This window comes from Amborella trichopoda, chromosome 7 (assembly GCF_054954075.1).
Source record: "Amborella trichopoda isolate Santa Cruz 75 chromosome 7, AtrichopodaSantaCruz75HAP2 v2.0, whole genome shotgun sequence".
NCBI classification, from domain to species: Eukaryota; Viridiplantae; Streptophyta; class Magnoliopsida; order Amborellales; family Amborellaceae; genus Amborella; species Amborella trichopoda.
Genome location: NC_142342.1, coordinates 6854797 through 6882086, shown reverse-complemented (window position 1 = coordinate 6882086; position 27290 = coordinate 6854797). Strand labels below are relative to the sequence as shown.

Here is a 27290-nt window from a genome sequence, read left to right as displayed (position 1 = left end):
GCAAATCTCCTCGATTAACCTTTCTTTGACTATATCTTTGCCATTGTTATAATTTAATGGAAAAAGTTTACATATGGTTGAGACCCTAAACAATCAAATTAAGACGCACTTCAAAAATTCACTAGAAGAGGTTGTTTCAATGTTGGAAAACCCTCAAATTGATCATCTCGATTTCAAGATGTATATAAGTGAAAAAAATAGATTTAAAGTATGGGAAATAGTGCATCTTATAATGATTATCTAGACCGTCAATTTTCAATACTTTCGAGTGTTTATAGATATGCTCAATCTACATTATTGTTTAAGCTTTAAATTTTATGATGAGAGATAAAAATAAATTTTCAAGTTATTACAAAGATTTTTGCTATTGAAAAATTGACTTCCACACTATTTAGACGTATATCTTACTTTGATTGTTTAGGGCAACAACCTTATATGAACCATACCTTTTTTTTTTGGTAATTCAGTGAGGATGACGAGCACCTTCTCATTTTTTAAAATCATTAGTGATTTTTGAATGTGTTAGGTAAGAATAAAAGCTTAAACCTTAGCTAAAGTACAAATGATACTACCACTTTGACCCAACCCCATTCCCAACCACACCCTTATTTAATTAGAGTAATATCAACTCTCTTAATTCTATAACACGGTACACCCTCACCTCTAATCCTCGCCAAATGCTATTTAAACGGGTTAACACCTGCACTTATATCTTTTCCACTGTAATCGCAAACAACTTTATCCCTTTATTAGGATGTCCTTTGACCCTGCTAGGACAAGTTGAACACAGACTGATAGAAATATTAACAAAGAAACATATAGCATTTCAATAACAAAAATAAACACCCAGTTGCTGTGAAAAATGAGGACGCAATTTATAAAAGACTTTATTAAAAACTAAAAATAAAGCCTCATGTCGAATCTTTATCCGGAAGCACTTCAGGTATGAGAAATCTTTATAATGGTTCTAAAACAATTTCCAACACTAACTATAAAATTTGAAGCTAAAAAATTTGTACAAATCTTATGGATCTATGGCCACTTATATTTGGGCAAATGGGACAGTCTAGATAATGTGTTACAATGTAAACTATTTTTAAAACTTGAAATCCTATCTTTTTTCTTTTTAGCAACCATACTGGTCAAAACTGAGATGATCAACTTAAAGGTTTTTTTATGCCAAAACTATAATTTTCGGTGAGTTTCGAGGTGAGGCTTTTAAGGTTGGAGCCCTATCACAGCATTTCCCGAAATATAATATGAGAAAGTTTTAAATGCCTAAAACACTAAAGAAAACCAACATTGTGGGCATAAAAGAAGTTTCAACACTAACAAAATATAGAGATAAAGAGAAAAAATTATTGAATACATAGAAAATAAACCTAAATATTGCGCAACTAACTCCTGAAAAATCACACACACAAAAACGAAAAACAGAAAGAAAGATATGAACAAACAATGGATATAATAACGACACTAAAAAACATCACACGCATAAAAATGAAAAATACTAAAAAACAGAGTCAATGAACCTGAAAAAATGAATAGTTCTTGATCAATCAAGAAAAATCCATGAAAACTAAGAATGAATATGATATTGCTAATAATGATAAAACCCGTACTTTATAAAAAACCAAATCCATGCTAAAGTAAAAAAATACAAAAAATATCCAAGCTTACATAAAAAACTAAAATAGATGTTTTCCTTATTTTTTAGAGGGAAAATACATATTTGTAGAAAACAAATCATAGATCTAAGAAAAAATGCAAGGTCTAGTTATTGATAACAAATAAGAGTTAGATCTAACCAAATAAAAGCTAATTTCTCCTAAATATAATTATTTTGAAAAGATCATACGTATTTTTTGTAAAAAATAAAAATCAACAAAAAAAAATGGAGTCTATACAAATCGAATGAGAAATGTGCAAATAATTATTATAGATTTCACCCAAGTACTTCTTTACAAATCGAATGAGAAATGTGCAAATAACCATTGTAGATATCACCCAAGTACGTTACGACTGAAATACCCAGTTATTTCATTGATTAAAACCACAAGTCCTAAAGACTTGAGCTCAACATAAAAAAAGATTAAAGAACCACCAAATTTTTTGAACATTTGATTGCGTCAAAAGGGCCTTTCATAAAAAAAATTAAAAAAAAGAAAGGCAAAGAAGAAATTTATATAAGTGCAAACCTCTAAACAATCAAATTAGGCCGCACCTCAAAAATTTCATTAGAAGAGGTTGTTTTGATGCTTAAAAATTCTCAAATTGACCATCTCAACCTCATGATGCATGGACATGAGAAAACAATGGATTTCAAGTTTTGAAAATAGTACATCTTGTAATGCATTTTTAGACCGTCAATTTTCAAGATTTTCCAGTTTTCATAGATACACTCGATACACTATTTTTAAAGGCTATCATAAAGATTTTCAGTAATGAAACCATTTTTGAGATGGATTTTAAGACTTTAATCTCCAACATAGAGATCATGAATATGAATAAATAAATAAATTTTAAAAACTAAAAATAATAATTCTAATAAAAAATCATTTGAACCTCTAGTTTCCATTGTTTTTAGATAGAACACGTACTTGCGGATGCTTTACACTTTCTAAGCCACATATGAAGAAATGCGGTCCACCCCGCATCAAACAATTTTCCAAAAAAAAAAAGATAGTATACAAATCAAGCGACAAATGAGCAAATACCTATCATAGATCGCACCTAAGACTCTTTAGACTGAAACCCCCGTAATTTCATGGACTGAAACCATTATTCACAAAATTGCCCGATCTAATCGCTAACCACCTGGTTAGATTGGAACCGGCCACTGGTCGGTTCCGATTTTGAACGGTTAGAGTGATCAACCGGTATTTTTCAAAAAAATAAATTTAGAAAAATGTATATAAATCCTCAAAAATAAAAAATTTGATTTGTAATGCATTTTTAAATATTTTTTTATATTATGGTAAAGATTAAAAATTGTATTGTCATTAATACTCACTTTTATATTTTCCCATCTTTTTAAAAAAAATTTAAGAAAATATAAAATAGATTAAAATCCATTTTTTTCATTAGTTTTCCAACATCAATGTGTTTTGATTTAATCATTCTTTATATGGTTTTCACATTTTAGTAGATTTTTTTGTATTCTTTTTTTTTTTTTCAACACTTTTTTGACCGCCCGAAACTTGTCTGGTTAGAACTGTTGAATCGGCTGGTTTACCAGTTACGCCAGTTAAGCCGCTTCCAGACCCATGTCTCGTTAACTGTCCTCAAATCTTAGGGACATGAGCTCAATATAAAAAGAGACAAGAACAAACAGATTTTTAAACATTTAATCCTGTCAAAAGGGTATGGGATGGAAAAAAGAAAGTACAGATCTTGTAGACCCATGAAAGAAAGAAAAAAGTAATACTTTTTTTCAATATTTTAAAAATCGTCGAGTCGAACCGGACTCGCCAGATTCCAGCAGAAAATCGGGAACCGCCCGGTTCTAGAATAGAACCGCCGGTTCCAACCCGATTCAGCCCGATTCTTGTGCTACACGCACATGCAAGCGTGCTCACCTCACTTTTGCCTCCCACATATTTATACACACAATAAAAAATCTATTACACATTACTTTATAGAGATCCAAGCAACACTCATCCTTCAATGTGGGATAATTCCCACAAAAAATTATTAAAGCAAGATGATTGAATATATATTATTATAGATGCTAATAAAATCACATGTAGTGATGTGGTCATGTTGGTTGACAACAATGATTTTTAGGTGTATGACTTAAATTCGAACCCCACAGTGAACACCAAAAAATATTTTGAGTTTGAACCCCTTATCGCACAACAAATTTTTTATTTTTTTGAGTTCGAACCCCTTAACGCACAACCAAAAAATACAAAAAAAAATTTGTTGTAAAAAAAAATAAACAAAGGCAAAAAATACTGTTGTAAAAAAATAGAAAAAATATAAAATAAAAGGCTTTTCAAGATAAAGATAAAAAAACTAATACAACATTTTTTTATTTTTCTTGTAAAAAAATACAAATTGTTGTCAAAAAAATAAACAAAAACAGATAATACTGTTGTAAAAAAATAGAAAAAACATAAAATAAAAAGTTTTTCAAGATAAAGATGAAAAGATAATACAACATTTTTTTATTTTTCTTGTAAACAAAATACAAGGTAATATAACAAGTATTTCTTGCAAAAAAAAAAAAACAAAAAGCATAAAAACAATAAAATGTACTTTGGCAACATCATTATTTTATTTTTCTTGTAAAAAAAAATAAAAAGTAATACAACAAACAAGAAAAAAATGTAGTACAACATCTTATTCTTTTGTCAAAAAAAAAAACAAAGATAAACAACAAGTATCATATTTTTCTTGTAAAAAAAAAAAAAGATAACAAAATAAGTATTTCTTGTCAAAAAAATAAAAAGTATTTTTTAATACAACCTAAGAATAAATGGTCTAATTATATTTTTAATTTTTATAACATGATTGTGTTTAACATAAAATTAGTAATATTAATTTAAAGATAGGATTCATACAATGAGGCCATTTGAAATCTCTCTTTCTGCTAACAATCTTTTCTACTAATTTATTCTAAAAACCTAAAAAATTTTAAAAAAATGGTACGCGTTCTAATAATTTCTACATTGATAACCAAATATTTTATTTTATTTATTAATTTTGTATTATAAATCATGTTGTATATTATTTTTCTTACAGTTGTCAATAATACATTTTAAATTGGATGATATTATAAAATATTTTGAATTTGTTATTATTTACATAATAAAATAATTATAAAATATTGTTGATATATAATATTATAGTTAATTAGGTCGTAATAATTTGGGTTTTTTTAACGGATTAAGGCTTTCCGCCAATTCGAGATTTTAGTGGCCAAATTTTCATCGATTTAGTCAACTCTTTATTGTAGTCCATATATGATTAGATAATTAATCCATCATATAATTAATCTATGATAATTCTATGATTTCTTTTGTGTGATGTAAATTTAATTGGTTTACATAAATTCATACAGGGAAAGAGTATTTCAATATTCACAAATTGATAAAAAAAAATAAAAATTAATAATATAATACCCTCATTTCTTATTGGATTCCTAAAAAACAACATTTATAATGAATTTTAATAATTTTTTCGGATTTTTTTGAAACTTTAATCCTACCGATTCAGCGGATTCCTGATCCGGATCGCCGATTCACCGATCCGGATAGATTTTTGAGGTGCCCGATCCGGATCACCAATCCGCTTTTTAAACTTTTTTTTTTTTTTAATAAAACATTTTAAAAATAGAGAAAAGAAAATTGAACTTAGAATCGAGTTCTTGACAGGCTCGAGTAGGTGAACAGGGCCAATCTGGCGGACTTTCCAGATGGGCAATCCGGATCCGGGTCAACGATCTATTTTGTCAAAAATCTCTCCTGATGAGAGATTTCCCACGTACTAAACGTGCCCTAAAAGAGTGACATGTCTAAAATGGTACCCCATTCATCAAGTAATGCATCACCTTTGCCAATAATTTGAAACTTGGATAAGTCAAATATCATACAAAAGAGAGAAGAAATCTCGGAGCATTCCCAAATTTAACAAAAAAAACCATGGCTAAATTAATGCGAGAACTAAATATTAACCTGAAGGGTGATGCATATTTGCATTTCAATAGTTGAAATGTAAGGCCTAGACTTTATGAAAATAAAGTGAAGCTTCACCTCAAATCTTCGTCTGGAAAGTGCTTTTGGGCATCGAAAATATCCACAATGGCTCTAAAATCAATTTTCAATACCAACTGTGAAATTTGAAGCTCTCCGATACTTATTTTTTGGGTGAAATAGATGGACTAAATAATGTGTTACAACATGCAGTATTATTAAAGCTTGAAAACCTTTCACAACCGTAATGGTCAAAGGCCAAATCATCGATTTAAAAGTTTTCCAACACAACAGCTATTTTCGATGAGTTTTGAGGTGAGGCTTTACTTATTTTGCTACTGCTGCAGTCCCATAAAAACATTTCCTTTCAACTTTTTTTGAGGGCCTTCTAAGGCCTTCAACTGCATACTTATGGCCAGTCTTTCTTGGCCTCTCCCCAACAATTCCTCTCTCTCACTCACTCACTCATGTTACTTATTCCTACATTATTTTATTGGACAGATAGCAAAATTTCCATAAATTAAAAAGCATCCACAGAGGTAAGGGCATCCAAGAAAATTTATTTTTGCTGTTTTCATACGTTGCACTTTCCTAACATTCCATCAAATTTCACTGAACCATGCCCTTCCCAAGGTGCAAGTCTAACTCGCCCCAGTTTTTGATAACACTCGATAGCCAGCTGACCTTGTTTCAGTAGCTAATTGACTGGAGTTTGAGTCTCAAATCATAAGATATTCAAATGCACAAGATAGAAAAAAAAACAAAAAGACCATGCATTGGATGAATATCTCAAAGTAAAGAAGCATATAGACATAAAAGAGAATAAAATAATCTCCAACAGATGAACATTTTGTATCAAGACTCGAGACTTGGAAGCTTCATTTATGAAATTCTCTCAACTCATTCTAGAAAAAACTCGGGTGCAAAAGAAAGTAAAAGATACTAAACTACCTCATTTCCCATCTAGACGACCTGAAGGGCCATCAATTTTCTAGCACTATGGTCATCAACATTTCTGGCACACATTTCCTAAGCTTTGACAAAGAGTCGAAAACATTTTCCACATCAACAATGAAACTCTACACCCCATAATAGAGAACCAGAAAATTGTGGACCATATTCTTACTTATAAAACATGATTTCTGATGGGAATGATGCGGACAAGAAGAGGAAAGATAAAAAAAGGGGGTGTCGACAATAAGAGGAAATCAAATTGACCGAATGATAGATATTGAATCAATTCAAGTGACAGATGACTTACAAATTGGACATAATGGTCGTCTCGTGAGCCATGAATCTATACACTGGCAACAAAGAGAAATGAATTCAACATTAAGAAAAAATATCAACACATGTTTCCCAGTAATGCAATACATCCTTACACTTCAGGACAATTATTTTTAACAAGGCTATACAAAAGAAATTCGTAAAGAAGAAGATGGGCATATTACATGGTGTAATGTGATGATCAACTAAGATGTGATGATCCTTTGAGTTAACACCATTGCCCCTAAACTGTAAGTTTTCAATTTCCCTCTAAGGGCATAATGGAGAAAATATACACTACGATAATTAACGATTGTATTTTACGGTCATCAATGAATAATGACAAAATGCAGGGAGGCACCATAAACAAAATGTGCAGCTATGATGATAATAGGGAATATGTTAGGGAATATCTTCTCGTAGAACTTCGGGGTATGACTGTTGGCATAAGAGTTCACAACGGCTGGGGTATTACCCACCTCAACATGAGGATAAATACAGTTTTAAAAAAAAACGAGGATAAATACCTACACAGTAATTACCAGAATATCATTGCAAAGATAGAAGCCAATGGCTGTGAACTCCTACTACACAGAACCTGTTGGTAGTTTCTTGTTAAATACTGCCCGTGACAACTAAGAACTCAGTTTTGCCGCAGTTTCTTTTTTTTTTATGAAGTTAACAAGCCACAGTTTATTAAAGAACAACAAAATAAATGCACTAAACTATGATAATTACCTAGGTAGATGGGCATGCAGCACATATAACGAGCACAAAGGAGAAATTCAGATATATATAAAGAGAGAAAATTACATCTCTGTGAAACCTGTGCAGGCAAGGTAGATGGCGGACAGAGTCTCCAGCAGAGGGAATCTCTAAACAAATAGCACAAGCCTCCACTGTCGTATCTGTTGGCTGATCAAGTAGAGAGACAAATGTTAATTTATTTAATTGTTTGTTTTAAATAGATATTGTTGATTAAGTTGTTGCCTCCTCCTGAAATTGCAACTGAATCTCCCCTTAAACCAGTAACAGATCAGAAAACAAGTTTATAGCTTGCAAAAGCTTACTGTGGTGAGAAACGTGTACACTGCAGGGAAATTGTGTACCACGGTGAAAAGCTTTATTGTGGTGAAAAGGTCTACTGCGGTCAAAAAGCCTACCGCGGTCAAAAGTCTATCGTGGTGAAAAACATGTTGACTAAGTTGTTGACTCCCTTTGAAGTTTCAACTGACTCCCTTAGCTGGTAACAAATCATAAAACAAGCTTATACCTTGCCAAAGCTTACCACTTTGAGAAACTTGTACAGCAGTGAAATTGTGTACCATGGTGAAGTAGTCTATCGTGATGGAAAGGTCTACCTCGGTGTAAAGGTCTGCCACGACAAAAAATTATGCCACGAGACCATAAATCGTTTAATGGCTCACTGTGATCTATGAATCATATGTATTAGATAACATGGTCAATAGACTTCAATATTTTATAAAGAACTTGAGGGAGACAAAAAATCCGAAAGCTAGAGGCATGAGAGTGCTTGCTTTCTTCGTAGTGTTATAACGCCCCCATCTCGGCAGAATTTGAGATGCAATCGGTACCAACAAGCACACCCCAAGATACAGTCATATTAGAAAACACTTCTTGAGTTTCTAAGTTGCACACTCAAATGACCCACACAAAACCACATTAAAAATACTGATATATCCTCAAATTCATAATAATACCAATAAACATCAAATGGAAGCAAAAACATAGATATATCCTTCTCACGTCGTAAAACAAATCTGGACTATAACAAATATGCAAGGCTTTGTACAAAACATCTTTTCAATATGTATATTTAATCATGTCATCACACCTAAGCATCACCAGAAGACATCATTAATACATGATACTTCTATTAACAAAATCAAATGGTTGCTCTTGATGATTTTTTGGAAGAGAGAAAAAAAATAAAAGAATATCAGTTGAGGGAAAATTAAAATTCAAATAGAGAACATCAATAAAACATTAGGTTTTAAATAATGAGGGATGAAGATGGCATCGCATCGTAAGGTATTATACGATCATTAAATAATACGTACCATAATGCCAAATAAAGACATTTGCAGGACCAATACGTTATGCAATATATATCACAAGGTGATGGGTACCTTACCTAAGAATCAAGCCTAAGTCCAAGGTTCAAATGGGAAAAGAATTCATTTTTTGATGTATAATATATGTAGGGTCCGGTTTGTATAGAGTCGAGGCTCTAAACAATCAAAGAAAAGCTCACCTTCAAATAATGTTGAGAAATATGTTTTCAATACTCGAAATCCTTGTGATAGCCTTAAACTATATTTTTATCTTTAATTATAAAATTTAAATCTTCAAAAATAGTGTAGATAGAGCAAAACTATGGAAACTTTAAAAAATTGAAAATTGATGGTAAAAAATGCATTACAAGATGCACTATTTCCAAAACTAGATATCCATTTTTTTCTCATATTCATACATCTTGATGTCGAGATGATCAATTTGAGGATATTTGGGCATCAAAACAACCCCTTCAAGGGAAATTTTTGAGGTGGGCTCTAATTTGATTGTTTAGAGCCTCAGCTCTATATGAACATTTTCCATATATGTATGTACCATAATTTCATTTAATATAAATTAATAAAAATTTATGCCCCATCCCTTGCAGTGCCGTACAATTTAATGCGATAATTGGAAAGGTTGAATTATACTCTTAATGATTTCATTAGGCCAGATGATGTAAAGCCTAGATTGAGATGCCAAACTCTAGGGCATCCTCTATAGAGTTACTTATAGGAGTGTGGAAGTGGATGCCACTTCATATGCGAATTGGACATTCTCTAGAGCACTCATGAAACCTAGAATTACACAGGGCTTTAAATGAGCAAATCTTTTAGAAAAATCATAGTTTTTGAAAGAGAATGTGTTGTATGTGGGAGGGATCATCAATAACTGACAGTTCAATTGTTCAAGCTCTATCAACCCATTGTCTAGGTAAGTGTTCTGCATCACTATGTGGAGGTTCGAGTTTGTAGGACACCTTTACTTTCTTGTCTTTCTTAATATGTTCAGAGAGGGTCCGTTTGTTTTAAAACATGTGAGGGATTGTTAATTTATATGATTGTTTGTTTCAAAACTAATTCTTTCTATTTTTTATATTTTTGTAGGACCACTAGGATATTTGTAGTCCTCATGGACCACTTAAACTTCTTCTCTTATATAGCATAATGTGTTGGTTCTAGCAATGTATTTATTTGCCACCCTTTGATGCATCATCATGATATATATTATTTGATGGCCTTATGACACCTTACGGTGAGGTGCCATCTTCATCGCTCACACAATTTAAAATCAAATATTTTATTGATGTTCTCTCTCTAGATTTTAATTTTCCCTCATCCAAAACTCTTTCCTTTTCTTCTCCCTTCTGAACAATCACCAAGAGCAACCATTTGATTTTGTTAACAGAGGCATCATATCATATATTAAACAATGTCTTCCTGTGATGTTCATGTGGGATGACATATTTAACAGACTTGAAAGATGTTTGTACAAGGCCTCACTCATCTTTTCAAGAAACAATAGTCACGATTAATTTTTTCAGCATGAGAAGGATATATTTATGTTTTTGTTTCCAATCAATGTTTATTGCTATTATTACCAATTGGAAGACATCAATATTTTTGTTGTGGTTTTGAACAAGTCATTTGAGCATACAACTTAAGAGACCTAAGAAGAGTTCTTTGATCTGGCTGTATCCTAGGGTGTGCTTGCTGGGACTGAATGTATCTCGAATTTCTGCCGAGTCGGAGACATTCAACACTTTGAAGAAAGTGACCTCTCTCATGCCTCCAAATCCCAAACTTTTGGTCTCCCTAAAATTCCTTACTAAATATAGAGGTCTATTGACTTCATTACCTAATACACGAGACATAGATCACCATGAGCCTTTAAACGATTTATGGGCTCGAGGTTAACTTTTTCACCACGGTACACCTTCACTAAAGGAAACTTTTCACTGCGGTACACAGTTCAGCATGGTGTATGAGTTTCTCAATGCAGTAAGCTTTTGCAAGCTATAAGCTTGTTTTGTAATCTGTTACTGGTTGATGGGAGATTCAGTCACAATTTCAAAGGATGTCAACAACTTAATCAACAAAAATCACCAAATAGAAGAAAGCCGAGTCTTTTAATAAGAGCTACTTGTTCAAAGAAAAATAGAGAGAGAGAGAGAGAGAGAACATTGAAGAAGTATTACCTGAATCAAGGTCACAGGCAGGCGGTTGATCTGACTCGTAGTGGCCCCACCTTGATGATCATTGTTTTCATCAAGAGCTAGTAGCATCTCATAATCATGTCTTTGAAAAAAAATAAAGCAATATATCAACAGATCTTTCTTAAAGTATTAATTGTTTTGTTAGCTGGTCACCAATTCAAAAAAGGAATACATGCATGTGCGCACGCAGACGCGCATGGGCACTAGCACATGCAAATACACATACACAGGAGGGGGAGAGAGAGAGAGAATTAGCACAGAACTTAGGCCTTCAACCTAGGTGCGAGTCTAAGAGCTGCAAATCATGAGGAAAATAGACAAATAACTGCTCATCATCTGTATTTTCACATATATCAGATAAAATTCAAATGAGAAGTTTAGCTTGGCCCCCGTGAAACGATGGCACGCACAAATTGAGAAAAGATCAAAATTTCTTTTCAAACCAGTTTTTCTGTTTAAATTTCTTCCCTAGAAAAAAGAGATAAATGAAAAAGGTCATAGTGGAAATTTTAATAAAAATCAGAATAAGAAGATTAGCAAGCCCCCCCCCCCATGCAAGAACAGTATGCATAAATAGAGAAAAGATAACAATCACTTTCAAACCTACGTTCAAATTTCTTTAAAAAGAAGAGATAAATGAAAAAGGACAGAGAAAAATTAACTTACTCGTTGAAATCTCGTTCTAATCCAAGAAGATTATTTGGCAGAGGCATTTCATTGTCAAAGAGACCTTCCAGTGCTTCCAATAAATGCACTCTCTGCAAGTAGAAAAATGTATAAAATGGTAGTCTACATCAATCCAGGGCATAAATGAATCCTCATCTCCATATGTTTTCACAAATCCGATCAAAATCTCATCCATATGATACACAATCTGAGAAAAGAACTCAGTCCTCATTAACTGAGCAAATTGATGCCCTGGGTATAGTAATCACTAGAAAGACAAGCTATTATTACAGCAACCATACACACAAGACAGACAAAAAAGAAATGAATACAACCATATAAATAATAAGCAATGCAAAGCAATAATAAAACTAAAGCAGTAGCTGTAACACACAAAATATAGACAACAGGTTAATGGTGTGAAACCGTTAAACTGGTGCCATCAAGTCAAGAGGCAATCATATGACAGCCAGAACAACATCAGTTGTGAAGCTAAACTATCATCGAAAGATCAAAAACAAAGGCTCCATAGGAATCTAGCTAAATAACAATGGTGTAAGCTGAATGGCTAACTACTTAAGAAAAAAAAAAAGAAGCTAGCAAACCTCATAAGACACTTTTTTTTGAGAATCTATAAAACTCATATTGTCACTACAAAGTAGAACTCAGAGAGCCACATTAGAGACCAGCTCCTAAATGGTATTCTTCCATCTTATATTAATGGCCGAAAGGCTGAAGGACAAGCGTCTTCTTGTGTGCCACTAATTCAACTTCTATTCATTGGGTAATTAACCCAAATGGGTAGATTTTCTTCAAATCTAAGCTAATCTATGATAACAACGATGGCATTTTTTCTTAAAAAAAATGGCAAAAGAATCTCCAAACATCCAAAAGGTAATTGCCTATCGAATTATGACAAAAATGAAAGATAATACTCCACATATTTCACAAATTTGCATGCATCAACCAGCATAAAGTCAACAATTAAAAGATGAAAGTACCATACCATATCTATATCCATATTGCGTGGAAATTGTATCCTCCTTCCACTTAAGGGAGAGGCACGACTGTGAAAGTTTCTACGCATCCGGGCCATTCTTGAGGAAGTTGAACCTCGATAATCTTCCAAGGCACGGGATGAGGGACCAGAGCGATTTATTGACCTCATAGAAGAATTCCGGACTGAAGGTGACGGCAAATAGTTATCTCCATGCTCATCTGAAGGGTTCCTCTATGAAAGCATGTTATCATGTAAGATTAGAAATTCAAGAAAGTTAAAGTAACTGCACAACAAATAATTGCAACAATGTAATTAGAAAAAAAAATGTTTTGAAATAAGGGAAAGTATACTGTGATGCATGCAGCCTACAAAACCATACATGTCCATCATGTCCATTATGCAGTCTCTATAAGGCCTAGGCCTTACGAAAAAAAAGTAAAGCTTCACCTTAAAACCTTGTCTGGGAAACACTTTGGGCATGGGAAATCCCTATGATGGCTTTAAAATATATTTCCACCACCAATTATAAAATTTCTAGCTCAAAAAATGGTACAAATCTTGCGGATCTGTGAACATTTGAAAATGGAAGGTATAGATGATGTCTTATAATATACAATATTTTTCGGGCTTGAAATCCTAATTATTTTTTACAACTATAATGATCAAGGTCGGGATGATAGATTTGAAGGTTGATGCCAGAACTGCAATTTTCGGTAAGTTTTGAGGTGAGGCTTTACTTCTTTCCATCAGGCCTAGGCCTTATTTGAACATTTCCCTTATCAACAAAGGACATTTGAGATAGAGTGTTCCTCCCTTTCAGTTAAACTTGATGGACTTGAGCAGGAGGAACAGTTCATTAGTTCATTTATTGCTGATAATGGACAACAGATACTCCATGTGGCAAACTGTTTGCATTCTACATGTATCATGCTCTACAATAGCTTAGGATAATATGAAGAATTAAAACAAAAGATGCACGAAGAATCCCCTACATCTTCTATGTGGAAACAAATTACATTTTCTCAAGTTTCTATGGCGTGTATCTATTCATAAGGTCCATCCCCATTTACATATCCAACTTTTATCTTAGAGACCTATGTCCAAGAATCTAATATAGTGATAAAAAAGACCTTGTTAAATCAAACAAGAGAACCCAAAGCCATCCCATTACAAAGGCAATTCATCATCAGAAGTCCATGATCCAAGGCATCTATTGCCAACAGTTGCTGGAATAAGAAATACACAAATGAGTATAACCCTACCATAAAAATCACATTCGACAAAGTACTGTTAAGATTGCAGAGTGATCAACTTTTAAAGGTAACGCCAACAAGAAACACCAGAATAAAGCTAGGGGAAAATCATCTGGTCCAGAGCCTTAGATAATAATGAAGGAAGACAGGCTCATCTGCTCTTTTTTTTATTTAAAAAAACACTGTAGCATAAAAATCTTAACCATTACGACTATCGTAATTTTCAACTACCAGCAGTCCTATAAAAAATAAATGTGCTATCCCCACTCTCAGCCAAAACAATCTAAGCTCCTAACACACAAAGCATCTTCTTGCCTTGCCATTAGAACCAATTCCAAAACTTCACACCCAAATCATTTGGTGAAATACAAATATTATTGGCAAAGGAGAGACTATTGTCTAACAGAGCACAACAGAAGGAAATAAACCAATAATTGAAGAATGTGGAACTATCCCACAGTTGTTCAAAGTAAAATAAAGTAAATAGAACTTAAAAACAAAAAAAACAAAAACAAACACTAACCTTTCACTACTACGGCTCTGTAAGCAACACAAAATGATTCAATTTGAAGTTTCAGAGCCCGTTCATAATACCAGGTTTACTTACTAAAATAATACTCAACATGCAATATCTCCAATTCTAGATGGATATTTGTCTAAAGTTTAAATAAATATTAAAGCCTTCAGATTAGTTCTGCTACACCATGCGCAATCCTGAGCAAGCATAGAAAGTTTCACTTACAAAAACTGGAAGACCCGGAGTGCGACCAGGAATAAAAGACGTGAGCTCAGCATTCTCCTCCTGTTGCAATGCCCATGCTATGCTCTCATCAAAACTCTGAGCCATACAACATGTTGTCAGGAAAGAGTTGTCCGCTTCATATCAAGAGAAGAACTTTAAAAGATTTGATTCCAATAGAAAAGTAGTTGAACAACAATGACTAAACAAAACCATATTCCAGCTAGGAAATCTGGATTAACACAAACATGCACAAACCTCTGCACCTCCTGATTCCGAAAATTCCTCATAAAATTGCTCTTGAAGCTGCTGAGCTAGCAAAGCATCCGCTTCAACTTGTCTCACTTGCTCATCCAAGTGAACAACATCAGTGCCAATGACACTTACCACCGAGCTACTGCATCTCATTTGGGGGGAAGGCGAATCACTGATTTCTATAACCGGTTCACAGATCCTTTGGTTACAGGGACCGTTATTTCTTCTAGATGAAGCATGATTGCTATCTTCTGACAGAAAATTTGAAATAGAGCATTCACCAGGTTGATCTTGAATGGAAAGTGGAGTTGTTTTTTGCCTTTTTAACAACTTTTGAGCCCCATGACTCTGTCTTTCATTAGGTAGATTTGCACTGAGAATGTCACTGGAAGTTGCTTGAGATAGAGCAACACGTGGCCTATAATCATGAGCTACTAATTCCAGATTAATATTTTCTCCATTGGACAATTCCCCAGCTTCAACAATTGTTTCCTTTTCCTTGGGGGGGCGACCAAGATCACAGGCCAAAACTGAAGAGGTTTGCTTTGAACGAGAGCGCGTACTTCTCCAACTTCCAATTTCCTCAACAATGTTGACATTATTGTCACTGATATTGGGGGTTTCACTAAGCTCTTTCTGAGGCACTGACCTGGCAAAAAGCAATACATTAGAACCCACACCATGGCATGGAAATTCTATGCACAGTTATGCTACAGGTATACATGCGCCAAAACAAAGGAAATAACACAAGAAGAGAGCAATTGACTCTGCAAGTTGTCCCATTATTCACTTCTAGAAAGGACAATATCAACCAATTGTTGACACACATGTTTCATAAGGACCAATATCTGGTTTCTGAAGAAAGAATAAACTAAGGGTCTGTTTAACAGCACCCTAATATCTTTAATATTTCAGGATAATATGGAATCTACTGTAATCTTTACTATATAAGTTTATGTGCCATGTTTGATAGGGTCAAATCATTTCTCTGAATATCCAAATATCCCCTACGTATCTGAATTTCCAAGAATTCAACTTGTAGTAGAATTTTGCAAGAACAGTTTCTCTATCAATTTTTTTTTTTTTTGCGTATCTCAGTCCCTCTCTCGTCTCCTCATCTTGCCATACTTGTCTCTCTCCCTCTCCCATCCAGCAGAGGCCCTATCCTCCCAATGGACTCTCTCTCTCTCTCTCTCTCTGACACACACACACACACACACAGATTCGAAAACCCCTGCATTGATCACTGAAATGAAAACCTTTGGTTTCCATTTCATTCTACTTCCTCTAGTATCTCTTATTCAAGTACAACCCATCTCTCAACTTTCTCATTTTCACTGAACACCTTTCTCAACACTGAAATGGCAGAAACCCTATTCACGCAAAATAAGAAATGGGAGAAACCCATGAAGAACTGGACATTGAGAGCAAAGTTTCTTCTTGGGAAGATAGGTTTCGCCATGTAGTTGCAGACCCTTGAGATTTAGAATCAATGGGTGGAGAGAGAATCCGTTACTTCAAGACAAGTTCAAATGGAAGGAGAAAAGATGGTCATCCCCCTTTATGTGGTCTGAGTTTGGTGGCCTTCATTGCCACCACGTTCATCAATGACTGCCCTACAAATTCTCACGGTGACTTCAACTTGAAGTCTCTATGAAGCTTTTCCTGTCAAGCACTTGATGAGAATCCTCTTCTTCGCCTCCTTCCTCAATGTAATCTCTCTCTCTCTCTCTCTCTCTCTCTCTCTGTCTCTCTCTCTCTCTCTCTCCCCATTATTTGGTGGGAGCTTCTTTTCTTGGTTAAAAATGGGAGATGCAGTGAACAGTGGGCTAGAGGGTGATGTTTTCGCAGGCACTGCTCTAACTGACATGTGTTCTAAATGAGCAAGCTTGGGAGAAGCAAGGGAAATGTTTAATAAAATGGTTAAAAGAGACATAGTAGCTTGGAATGCCATGACTTCTGGCTAAGCACTCCATGGCTTCTCAACTGATGCAATTGCTTCATGTGTTGCAGAGAGCCAATGAGAAGCCAAACCCTTAAACTCTGGCTTCAATTTTGCCTGGATTTGGCCACCCTCAGCTCAGGGACATGGAAAAGTTGCACATTCTTATTGCATTCAGAGATGCTTTGTTGGTGAGAATATCATGGTGGGAACCACACTCTTAGACATGTATAGCTTTATAGCTACATTTTGCTTCAAGGCCGCAAATGAATACAAGTACGGGTTTCTACCTTTCTCCTACCTCATAATTGGGTTTGTGTAATCTGGAATTGAAATGGATTTTTTCGAGAAGAGTGAGAGAATTTGAGGATTCAAACCATAGCTCTTCTTTGAGAGAGAGACTTGGCACCACTTCATGCTTGATGAAGAGAAGAGAAGAGAAAGAAAGCAATGAGAAAAATGATGGCTTGCATTACACAAAGATCAGATTCCGAGATGGGAAAAAAGAGAGAATAAAATGTTAAAAAGAAGAAATTAGATGTGGAAAAAGAAGGAATATCAGTGAAAAAACGTGAAAAATAAAAAAGTAAAGAACTATGAAAATGTGACAAGAAGAAATACAGGTGTACAAGCAAACATGCACAAAAAGGCACATATCAGTTCTGTATAATTCACATATGAAAAACACGCAATGCCATTATTTAGATAATTAGATTTCTAAAAATTTGAATTTTCAGATTCTATTTTGTCAAACAAACCAAAAACATAAATATATCAAGGAACGTAAAACAGAATATTATATGCAGACAGAATTACTACTTTTGTCTTTAATATGAACAGTGTTATAAATTATATAAGAAGAATGGGAAATAAGATATAAGAAATATTAGAAATAAAGGAACAATAAAGTATGATACCATTTTGTCAACAAATGTTAAGAGTGTCATGCTGAGTCAGTCCGATGTCATTGTTGCAAGTGAATAGGTGTTGATGCAACAAAGCAACCCCAAGAGTTGGTGATAAACTCATAAAAATGACTAAATTTTTTCTAATATATTCTATAGAAAGGACTTTCAGTTGTAGCATGACATATGTTGAGGTAATGTGATAGGCAGGGTATGACAGGGTATGCAAATCTAGCAATTAAATATATTGGAACAACAGGTGGGCAGCTAGGATCATCCAGCCCACAAAATGCAAAATAAGGAAAGAAGTCCATATGGGTGCCACAAAACCGAGAAAGAAAAACTTGTCATGCTATACACTATAGCCATTCATTTTACAATACTGAATTACCCAAAAAAATATGTCCTATTTTCCTATACTGAATTACCCAAAAAAATATGTCCTAGCATCTTTTTTCTAAAATAAAAGAGAGAGAGGAATGCAGTCTGTGTTTATGTTGAACCATAATACAGAGTCTGCATATTTTTCTTTCTCTAATAAATCTTGTCCTAGCATCATAATACGATATGCAGTCTGAGCATTGTTTTTTAACAGGATTCAACATGAACCAAATATAAAATATCAATATTAGGGTCTTGAGATGGCTAACCATTGAACTCCCTTAGACCATGCATGCCTGAATGTGTGTGCGTATGTGTGTGTGTGGGGGGGGAGAGAGAGAGAGAGAGAGAGAGAGAGAGAGAGAGAGAGAGAGAGAGAGAGAGAGAGAGAGAGAGAGAAGCCATAAGTGTGTTTAACCTTAGCATGACTTACCAAACATAAAAAGTTAAAAACCATCTGAAAAGGAAGAAGCATTATGAGAAAGAAAGGTGCCTTGCATGAATGGATTAAAGCAAATGCAGTTCACTGAAACATTAACAAAATAATGAAAAAATAATCTATTCCTCTGGTGTCTGTCTCTTTCTCTCCTTTGTCTCTCTGTTTCTCTCTCTTCTTCAGTCTCTTTTTCTCTCCTCTCACTCTCCCTGGATCTCTACTTTCTCCACTCAATCTGTTTCTCACTTCCCGTCTCGTTATCACTCTCTAACATTTCCGATGAGATGTAAAGCTGTCAGTGTTGAGCTCCAACTTGTGGGTTAGCCTTCAGCCCTTCACTACTTCAGGTTTCTTCTCTTGATTTCTTTTTTCATTGATCATTTTTTCCCTTGTAAAGCACCTGACCTGTGGGTGCCTTTCCTCATATCTTGTAAGAACCCATCAAATTAATACGATATGTAATATAATGTCAATCCCTCCCACCCCCCCACCAAAAAAACAAAAAAAAAAACAAAGGGAATGTGTTCCTCTATGTATCATTCATATATAATACCAGAAGATAAAGTAAACCAACTATGCTAATTTCAAGTTACCTGCAGGAGAAAGGTTTTGGTGATGAACCATGCTCGGATTCCATCAAGATCCCTTTGTCCTTCTTTCTATCAGTCCCAGCACTAAAATCAGGACTCAAAACGTGTATCTCACCTGAACAATTTGTCCCAGAAAACTCTGCGGATGCATTTGCCGCAATGCCACCATGCTGATCCTTGGAAGCTTCCCTTGAATAACCATTGGCTTGTTTAAAACTATGGGCAATATTCTGTGGAGAAATGCAACCATTACGTACCAGCATTCTTCTCCCTGTTCTCGGTCTTGGTGGTGCTTTCGACTGTATAAAATTAGATTCAGTTTGGTCACTTTGGAAATGAGAATCACAGTTTAAATTAATTCCCTTTCCATTGTTCCTGTCATTTGGCTCTGCATTGGAATAAGAATGAGCATTTGCAGGTTGGAAAGGCTGACCCCTTGAGTCAATTCTATGGGTTCTTCCAACTGATTCTCCTTTGGAGGAATCACTAGAAGCCCTCATAAAAGTTGTACTACTGTGTGAAGGTTTACAACCATTAAGTACTGGCATCTTACATCGTCTGTGCCTTGTCGATTTAAAAGAAAAAGTCGGGTCCACACCAGTCTCTTCTCTTACTGAATCCTCAAATATCCTAGATGTGGTACCTTTGAGTGCAGTTCCAGCAACTTCAGATCTATCATCTTGGGTGCCCCAATTTGGAGCAAGATGATCAAAAGTATCAGAGTGATTTTTAATACTTGCAGAGTCTTGTTGGAAATTATGCAACAAATCAATCAACTTTCCCTTGTTCCTACCTTGTCCCTTTTCCCCACCAATAACAGAGCTTTCAACTGGTATGGTTCCATCGATGATCTTTGGAGTAGACAAATTCGAGGTATGAATTTGATGAAAGGAAGAGTCACCATTATTACGAGAACTGCATGGTCTAAGTAAAGGCAATTTCTTTTCATCGGGTTTCTGTGGACCTATAGTTGGCACAGAACTTGAGTGAAATGTACCTATGGAATCATTTTGACCCATGGCAAATGATTTTCTCTCTCTGTCATATACAGTCCCCATATGTTTCTCTTCCAGAAACCTTTGAGTATCAAGCCCAGTCAGTTCCTGATTTGCTTCTGATATCCCTGTTTTAAAGGAAAAACTATCTGAGGTTCTGATAGACATTGGCAAAGATGAGCCAGGTATCTTATGACCATTATCTGATTTATGCCCTCCTCCGCTGTTAATTCCCAACCCATCAATGTCCCTATGGCCACGGAAAGTCAACCGCTTCACCCGCGCATTTCCCAAATTAGAATGTGAGGCCACTGTAGCATTCATATTCTTATCATCCCCAATGCAGTTGAGTATATGGTTCTTCTTCTCCATTGCAAGTCTATCAGGAGTATCTGGGACATCCATAACCTCATTCACAACAGCACCCTCCATACCCTAAAAGTCATTATAGTCGGAAAAGAATCAACAGAAAAACCCAACAGTCAGTACCTGCACATTAACAACTTTTCATAGGCAAAAAACACCGAAATAACACTCAGACATGCATAATATAACAAAATGAAGATACATGCTAAAATCCATATCCTAACTGCGGATTACAATTTATTCACCAATGAACTCATTTTTGAGTCACAAAGTGTGTAAACTACAGATCCCCACACACACATAAACATGGATGGGCACATGGAAATGTCATATGCATGGATAAAATTGACAAAAAGTGAATGGAGTAACTAGAATCTTCACAAAAGTATCATTTGGATAAGTCCACGAAAACAATCAAGTTCTTTGCAAATCAAATAAACATGGGCAATTTCTGTAATCCTCAGGCAAAAAAAAAAAAGGTGCAATCAATAAAAAATATGTTCTTAGAAAAATTGGGCTTTGGGCTCTTGGCATCTTGGTAAGCAGAGAAGGTACTAAGGGCAACTGAACTCATGTGCAATACTAATCTTGCACACTCGAAGAACAAATAAAGGTTATCTTTGGAGACTCCCAAGATCAGGTTATGGCAACCCCAACATATCATGGCACCATCCCATGGTACTGTTTTGTAGCCATGTTTGTCTGATGCAATATGGGCAACCCCAACATATCATGGCACTGTCCCATTGTGCTGTTTTGTAGCCATGTTTGTCTAATGCGATATGGGCAACCCCAACATATCATGGCACCATCCAATTGTGCTGTTTTGTAGCCATTTTTGTCTGATGTGATATGTTGGGGTGGCCATACACCTATCTGAGTGCCTCCAACAATTGCCTAAATTAGTATTATTAAACTTCAAGAGAAGACAACAGAAAGATGAAGGACATGGCAATGAAGCAGTACAATAGCATGACATCCTGTAGAACTGGGACACAGTAATTTAAAAAAATAAAAAATTTAAAAATAAAACAATGAATCCAATGACTTAAAATGAGCCTACTTCTCCAAAAAGATACAGAATTGAATAAGGAAAGAAACCACATAAGCAAATCAAATTATCAGTCAAATCAACAAAATTAAAACAATTCTAGAATGATAAAGAAAAGCCCAGCATTAATGTGCAAGAAGAAGCTTTGCATATTAACAAATGCAATGCACAAACACCTAATCCAAATAATCAAGATATGTCAGAATACACCAGCACTTCTTTTTCTATTTTATTGAAAGTAAATCAAGGGAATCTGCTATTATCTTTGGAATTAATTATGCCTTTATTTTTCAGTAAAGTTGAGTGAAGTAAATGAGGTTTATCAACTCAGGTATCACTCACAAGAATCTACTGTTTTCAGTTATCGAAAATGGCCACCTTAACTCCATCACCAAGGCCATAATTTGCCTCATACAGGATTGGATGCCTAATAGGGGAATACCTCACAGTGAGCCTTTAACAAACTTTATAGTGAGTTGTAGCTCATGAAATCCAGTAATTCAAACCATAGCAAGTGCGAGATTGCACTATTTGAAGTGCTTCTTGGACATGTAATGGGTCCACAACAACTTCAAAATTGGACAGCACAAATTAAAAACTTAGAACTCTGGGTCCAATTGTCGACCAAACAAAACAAAAACACCATTATTTGTGAAGGATCTGTAAAATGAACCATTGCTTTGACTCAACAGATCAAATAACAAGGATAAAGTGTGTCAGTCACATGCTTTGCTCTTTTGCATGATGATGAGCAACTATGGTGTAATATGCTAGTTTGTTCATTAGAAATTGAACAGAGGATTTTTTTTTTCCTATTCTTTCAGCTTTTGGGAAGAAAATATAGTTGCTACCCCGTAAAATAACTTCCAGGTATTTGCTTACAAAAGACCCACGGCATGTTTGCAAAACTGTGATACAAGGCACATATTCCAAAACCAAACAAATGTTTGTTATGGGGGAAAGTAATGATGAAAGAAAGGGAAGAGTTGAATTGGTAATGTTGAGGGGGAGGTTTGGCATTTGACAACCTTCATCATTCAAACACCACCTATTTTTCAACCAAATTAAATGGTACACAAGCACCACAGAAATCTAAGGAGCAGAACAGCTCGAGTAATCAAAATCCTAATGAGGCACAAAAGCTTCGTTCATGAATGGAGTTACCAAATCACAAAGTGTGCGCCTACTATCAAGCTTAAGTAATTCTTTTTTTTTCCCATCGTTCTCTGAAAAGTAATAAGAACTAAATCAGGGAAATTCTTTTAGGAATAAACAAAAAGAAAGCAATTCAGTCCTCCAATCTAATCTAAATACCAACCCCAAAAGGTGTACAACTGAAAAAGGTGAAAAATACTATAAAACAAAAATAAAAATGAAAACAGGCAATCTTTACATTAATAAGAAATAGAATAACCGGTTCAGGCACAATTTGATATCCAAAAAACACCCATCTACTGTAATCAATGACCTCAGAAAAAGGAAAGATACTGGATGAAACAAAATAAAACCCATACAAGCCAGCAGAATGCTTGATTTCAGTCATCCGTGTATTAGAAAAAACACAAACCTACAAATAGAAGATCATTAAAATAGGAATCAATAGTAAGGGATTTGTGTGCATTTAAATGAAATCATTAAAAACTTATCAAAAAAGTATAAGAACCAATCTCTAAATGCACAAAAGAGGATTTCTGTATATTTAAATGAAATCATTAAAAACTTTTCAAAAAAGTATAAGAACCAATTTCTAAATGCACAAAAGAACCAATCGGTGCTTTCAGTTTTAATAAAATTAATAAATTATCATCAACTTATCAAAGAAGAAGAAGAAGAAGAAGAAGAAAAGGAACCAATATTCAAATGCCAAAAAGAATCAATAATACAATAACAGCGATTATAATACCAGAAACCGATTTGGAACCACCAGTCAGTATTGATAGAATCCATATACTAACATCAACACTGAGAACAATCAAAATTATCAGCATTTGTTCACATTAATCATCATAAATGATAAAAAAAATCTTCAAGGGAATTTTACAGGGAAAAAACCTTAATAAATAGGTAGAAAATGCTTATAAGATGAAATATTCAATCAAACAACTGGTCCGCAAAAGGGTGTCTCCCCTATGATTAATACAAGAAAGAAAAACGAATGAAAATACCTGGCCTAGGAGATCCAATTGAGAAATACGAACGGCAATGGATTCCTCTACGGCGGCTTGAGCCATACAACGAAAAAAGAAGGATCTTTCCACTACATTAACCTCTGAGAAACAGAGAGAGAAAGAGAGAAAGAAAGAGATGGTAAGAGAGAGAGTGAGAGCGATCTTTCCACTAAATTAGCATCTGAGAGAGAAGAGGAGAGAGAAAGAGAATCGAAGTTCTCACCGCTCAAAGAAAGGCTAAGTTTAAATGGGAAATGACGCCGCTGGTTTCGGTTATATGACTGAACTACCCTTTCGCCAGAGGCCACGCCTCTAGATTTAACAATCGTCTCGCGGGAGCATAGTGTGTGTTTACTTCCTCAGGGCAAAGATCTACTTGTCACACCTATAAAAATAAAATAAAATATGAAAGAGTGCGGTTTCTATCGAGCCGAGGCTCTAAGATATCAAAATAAACCAGACCTTCAAATAGCGTTGAGAAATGTGGTTTTAATATTGGAAATATTTGTGATTTGTAAGAGGATATTGCGCATCTCCTTTCTTACTCAAAACACCTATTTAAGGGAAACTTTTTAGTATAAAATTTTGAAAAATACATTAATAATTGTAAGATGATTATTTTGAAAATAAAAAATTGAATTTTACGTTTGTGACACTTAAATCTAGCGCTTCAAAATTTCAACGGTCTCTATTCAATCTTGAGGCTTAAATGAATTTTCGTTGGGGCCTATATATGTACATGAGTCGGCCTACTCATAGAAAACCCATCCATAAATAAATTATTTTGATAATTCTTTAATTATTTGAGAAACTTATCGAAGTGCACTTATCATTTGAAGTACTTACCCATATTATTAAATAGTTCAAACGTTAGGTTTATTTTGATAAATTCACTTGATATTAGATCTCACTCACGTTGTTCATTTTATGCCATATTATGTTTCAAGCGCACATAAAGCGGGATTTGAAAATCTAATTCAACTGAATGTAATTCATAGGTTAAAGATGTTGCATCTCTATAATTTGATGTCCTAAAGGCATTGAGGGAATAAATGGACAGTATGCTCTGCCACCAGAGAGAATCCAAAAAGTAAAATAGGTAGATTCATGGAGGAGCACATACCTTATGCTCCTACAAGAGCATATGCTATGCATTTACTCTCTCAGGAAGAAGAGCCTGAAGACTAACTTGGGAAGATGTTTTGTATCTGAAAGTTTGGGATCCGCTTAAAAATCACAAGATGATATTAAATTTTGAATTTTGAGCTTTTTAATACCTATATATCATCCTTCAAAAATTAGATGATTTCTATTCAGGTATTATTTTTGCAAGTATAAAGGATGCAATTTGGATTTTTTTTTTTTTTCAGTTGAGTACAGCATATGGGTTAAAGAGATTACATCTCCAGAATTTGAGGTGTACCAAAAATACTACTAAACTGGGTTTTGCTCGTGAGAATACATAGACAATATGCTCATATAGGAGCATGAAAGTTTTTCCCTAAAATGTATATAGAAAGACAAGCCCATAGGGGTGGCAAGGATTCGACCGATAGGCCCGGTGGATCAACCCAAATTGGGTCCGGGTCTGGGTTTATGTTTTGGACTTGGAGGATTCGGTTCGGTTCCAAATGACCATGTCTGAGTCCGGCATAGACCTTGTCAGGTCAAGTCAGGTTGACCCAACCCGATTTAAAATATATTAAGTGTACGTCATGTAGTACGTAAAATAAACGTTTTTTAGTTTTTTAATTTCTAGAGCTGGGTTTGCCACCCCTAGAAGCCCACGTTATAAGGGGAAAAGTGGTCCTGTAACCCTCTTGACGATCATAAAATGGGAATGTACGATGCAAGACAATTGATTTTTTGTCCAAGGATATCACAATCATTTGTAGCCATTGGATTCAAAATCCAATCGATAAAGTGTGTCACAACATTCGAAAATGTATTTTGGACTGTGTAATTTCATATCAAACAAGCAATGCATAAAAAAAAAAAAAAAAAAAAAAATATGCATATGATGAGTTGAATTTATCTTTAGTTTAAGGTAGACATAATTAATCTTGACCATTGAATGTAAAATTGTATGGTTACAGTTTTTCTATTGATCAAGCTCAAAATTTAAAAAATCATTTTTTCAAAATTTGTGACATACTCAAGCTAGCAGATTTCAAATCGGATATTTATAAGCAATCGTGACAACTTTGTATCAAAGATAAATTGTCTCATTATATAAAATTCCAAAAAATAAATGGTGTATGCACTTTGTTATAATTAACATAAAAATATGGTAGTATATAGTGTGATATGTGTGGTTCTATTCAAGGAAGCATAATTCATGAGTAGGCCGCCTCATCATGAAAAGTGTGGCCTCATTCATTTCACCGTCACTTTGGATGACAAAAAATATCCAAAATTTTGGGGACCCTCTCGATACGAGGAGGAGTCCATCGTAAATGCCATTTAAAATTTTGATTTAGACCGTCCGTTTCAATAAACATTGGATCTAACGGATTTGAACCTATTAGAAGCCCAAATCCTGACTTTTGAAGCCAAATAGATTCGAATTTTTGGCTTTTGAGTCGTCAAAAAACTTGTTTATAAATGAGTGCGGTTTGTATAAAGCTGAAGCTCTAAACAATCAAAGTAAAGCACACCTTCGAATAGAGTCAAAAAATATGGTTTCAACACTAAAAATCTATGTGATAGCCTTAAAATATGTTTTCAATATCTAATTATAAAATTTAAAGCTTAAAAAATAGTGTACATTGAGCATATCTATGAAAACTTGAAAGTCTTGAAAATTGACTGTCCAAAAATGCATTACAAGATGCATTATTTCCACAACTTGAAATCTACTTTTTTTATAATGTCCATGTATCTTGAGGTCGAGATGATCGATTAGAGACAATTCCCAAGCCATCATAAACACAGTTTTAGGTGGTTCTATTGACACTTAAAACCCAAATATTTTTTAGGCAAATTTACCCGCCTCTGGATCATATTTTGTGGGTATGCCCACCCCTAATCTTAACATCACCATTAACCTAAATACCATTAATTTTGCCCTAAGAAAGTAGTTTTCTGAGGATGAAAATATCCCATTGCATAAACTACATTCATTCCCATCCCTTTCGTTCTCTCGAGGCAGAGAGTTTTTCTGAGATATTTTCTCTCTCTAAATATTTGAAAATTGAAAAAGTTTCTCTCTAAAATTTTTGAGATAATTTAACCCTCTAAATTTCAAATTTTAACCTTTTAAATAAAAAAACTATCTTATATACATAAGT

At 34.5% G+C, this 27290-nt stretch overlaps 1 protein-coding gene and 1 non-coding gene across 8 annotated transcripts; one reads left to right on the top strand and one right to left on the bottom strand.

Annotated features, from left to right (window-relative positions):
- Nucleotides 1-699: 699 nt before the first annotated feature.
- Nucleotides 700-24259, bottom strand: LOC18444209 (RING/U-box superfamily protein). Of its 7 annotated transcripts, XR_016058891.1 has the most exons (11): nt 23998-24257; nt 19424-20850; nt 15170-15815; nt 14915-15010; nt 12926-13150; nt 11920-12011; nt 11236-11335; nt 7776-7877; nt 6958-7000; nt 2601-2669; nt 700-791 (listed from the first exon to the last, which is right to left on the bottom strand). XR_016058891.1 is itself a non-coding variant. In XM_020673546.2 (10 exons), exons 1-10 carry the CDS (start codon nt 24061-24063, stop codon nt 6394-6396), a joined length of 2805 nt encoding a protein of 934 aa, XP_020529205.1. In that variant the 5' UTR covers nt 24064-24259; the 3' UTR covers nt 6185-6393. The 7 variants fall into 7 exon arrangements, 4 of the variants coding, with proteins under 4 accessions (XP_020529205.1, XP_006854447.1, XP_020529206.1 ...); XM_020673546.2 differs by lacking the exons at nt 700-791; nt 2601-2669 and adding an exon at nt 6185-6401 and having other exon boundaries at nt 23998-24259; XR_016058892.1 differs by lacking the exons at nt 700-791; nt 2601-2669 and adding an exon at nt 14050-14145 and having other exon boundaries at nt 6506-7000; nt 23998-24248.
- Nucleotides 11588-11688, top strand: LOC148781221 (U6 spliceosomal RNA). The gene has a single exon (XR_016060050.1). It is a non-coding gene; the product is annotated as a U6 spliceosomal RNA (small nuclear RNA).
- Nucleotides 24260-27290: the final 3031 nt, after the last annotated feature.